The 2317-nt window shown below is 36.9% G+C and overlaps 2 protein-coding genes across 2 annotated transcripts in view; both read left to right on the top strand.

Annotated features, from left to right (window-relative positions):
- Positions 1–2317, top strand: part of LOC104738695 — a 7526-nt gene that overhangs the window by 2116 nt on the left and 3093 nt on the right. The window lies entirely within an intron of this gene.
- On the top strand, positions 7–1116 carry LOC104738696. The gene is made up of 5 exons (XM_019235346.1): positions 7–155; positions 244–414; positions 498–631; positions 742–825; positions 916–1116. The coding sequence occupies exons 2-5, from the start codon at positions 312–314 to the stop codon at positions 958–960; spliced, it is 366 nt and encodes a 121-aa protein (XP_019090891.1). The 5' UTR covers positions 7–155; positions 244–311; the 3' UTR covers positions 961–1116.

Below are 2317 nucleotides of genomic sequence, written 5' to 3'. Positions count from 1 at the left end.
GTTTCGTCACGCATCTATGTGATGAAGACCATCTTGAAGAGCTGGTAATCAAGATACTTTTTTTTTTTAGTCAAACACCCTGTACGTAGACGTCCCTAATGACGTGTTGGAAGGAGTCTATTCCGGTGGAGTCTCTCTTAATAACATTTGCACTGGTTAGGATTGTCTCATCTCTGCGCCTTTCTTTCTTATTAATGGATTGATTATGATTAGAGAGTCTCAAGTCTTTAGTTTCTGAAACAGGGTTTTCTGGCACTGTGGCTCGTCTGATTTGTGATTTTACCAGTAGCAATCCACCTCCAGCTAATATAATGGTCATTTCCGACGCAAAATCCTTCACTGATTCTTCCCGCCTAGAATCAAGGGGATACAACATTCTTCGATGTGATTCTCTTGAAAGCTTTTTTCTGGCAGGTTTGTGTCTTTGTACTGAAAGAAATAGTACTAACTGGCTACAAGTTTTTGGTCAACTAAACTGGCTTACTTTTATTCCACAGATTCAGGGGCACTTGACGATGATAAATGCAGTGAGTCTGCCTTCTGGATTTGCTCATTATGCCACATGGATCTTGGTGGCCAAGGCTTTGATAATTACACCACTCATGTTAATAGTAGGCGACATCAACGGGAGGTAATCAAGCATCCTACCCAAACAGAATGGACTTGTATTAGTAAATACATTTTTGTGAGCATGTAGTTTTTGTTTGCGTAATTTCTGAACCCCCTCTTGCACTTATGTAGTTGTTGTTGGACGACTTGCCTTCGAATCAACGTTTTACTCGTGCGGAACCTCCCAGACCAATTTTCACTCGTACGGAAACAAAGGCAAGTTATAATATCTAATAACGACGTTGAGATTTGTAATCGTTAGGGATTTTGGGTATTTCTTACTGAACCTGTAAATAAATATTGTAGAAAAAGTGTGCCAAGAAGTGTGGACGTGAAGAAGAAGAGGTATAGCCGAAGGTTGGTTTAATTAGTATGCTTATTTTCAAGTCTCTTTTTTCCTTTTTTTTTTTTTTCCGAAGATTGGACGGATTTAGCTTAAAGGTTGCATTTAAATATTGTGATTTGTGAGCACTGGCTCGCGCTCTGATGTTATCTCGTTAGATCTTATCTTTCGTTCTAAACACCCCTTTCTCTCATTAACAAATACATTAATATGAAATATAGTGCTAAGAAAATGGTCGGAAACATCTACGTAATTAGTGGGTAATGGGAGGACCAATACATGTACACTCATGTCTCTGTAATATTATAAATAATAATTAGATAGATAGTTTTGTTTGTGTATATTATCCTCTTTGTTTTGGAAAGGATAGAATTTGTCTCTGCCTGCGTTGAGAAAAGTGGAGAGAATTCACCATGGCAAAGGCTTTGAAGGACGATCCTGTTTATGTTGCAGTCAGCCAAGACGTTGGTGAAAGTAGATCGGCTTTGTTATGGGCTTTGAGGACTCCACCTTCTTCACGTTCGCCAGCTGATTTCCATGACCCCTTCATGTAAATCTCATAAGTTCAATTCTCCTTTTCACGCTAATATACGTCACTATATGTCAATCTTCGATTAGAATTTTCAAAACTACAACTTCTGAATACCACTTTCCCCTCTTTTTATATTAAAAACTAAAAGATCAGAAGGTAACCAGATTTTTGTGGGAGGAGATATATTTAATGCATGAATCAAAAGATTGGCAAAAAGCATCAATGTAGTATACCATCATTCCAAAACCGAAGTACGCAGTCGCATAGAAACCTTTTGAATGGCCTTTTAATTAATAATTTGCATCACAATTTAATTAACTCAACTAACCCTTTTTTATATTCACCAATATATCACTTCAAAAATTTTAAATTCGCTAAAATTGCAACAAATCATTATAAATAACGAAAAATTTATTTTTCTTTTTTCTATTTGCAGCTTAATATAAAATGGGTGGGCATGCCAATTCCTTTATCTGGCTACGGGATTCCACGAAGCATCCTATTGGCATATAGAGATACTTTTTTTGTTTCTTCAGCCGTAAGGTAAACAAATACGACAGAGGTGAGCAACATGTACTCACTGTTTTTTTGTTTGGGGTTTTTTGTGTAACTTTTTTCAAGCATTATTAGTCTGTTAGATGATAAGAGGTTTAATTTGAGCCCTAGTGTAGTGTGATATGTCGGCCAAATTAGTTATTTCTCATAGAGGTTGTGGGCCGAGTAAATATGAATGGGCTTGTTTTTATGAAGCCCAAAAATAAAAGTATCCCGTATATAAAAAAAAGTAGGCAAGGAGGGGGGATTTGTAAAGTTTTGTACTGCTCCGCTTTGTC

This window comes from Camelina sativa, chromosome 14, assembly GCF_000633955.1.
Source record: "Camelina sativa cultivar DH55 chromosome 14, Cs, whole genome shotgun sequence".
Lineage (NCBI taxonomy): Eukaryota > Viridiplantae > Streptophyta > Magnoliopsida > Brassicales > Brassicaceae > Camelina > Camelina sativa.
The sequence above is the reverse complement of the archived record's forward strand: the minus strand, read 5'-3'. Positions and strand labels throughout refer to the sequence as shown.

Bases quoted from the DNA above. Each gene is read 5' to 3' on its own strand.
- LOC104738696 (XM_019235346.1), top strand. From the start codon at position 312: ATGGTCATTTCCGACGCAAAATCCTTCACTGATTCTTCCCGCCTAGAA. The intron at 415-497 runs GTTTGTGTCTTT...TTTATTCCACAG, and splicing joins TGAAAGCTTTTTTCTGGCAG to ATTCAGGGGCACTTGACGAT. The intron at 632-741 runs GTAATCAAGCAT...GCACTTATGTAG, and splicing joins GTAGGCGACATCAACGGGAG to TTGTTGTTGGACGACTTGCC.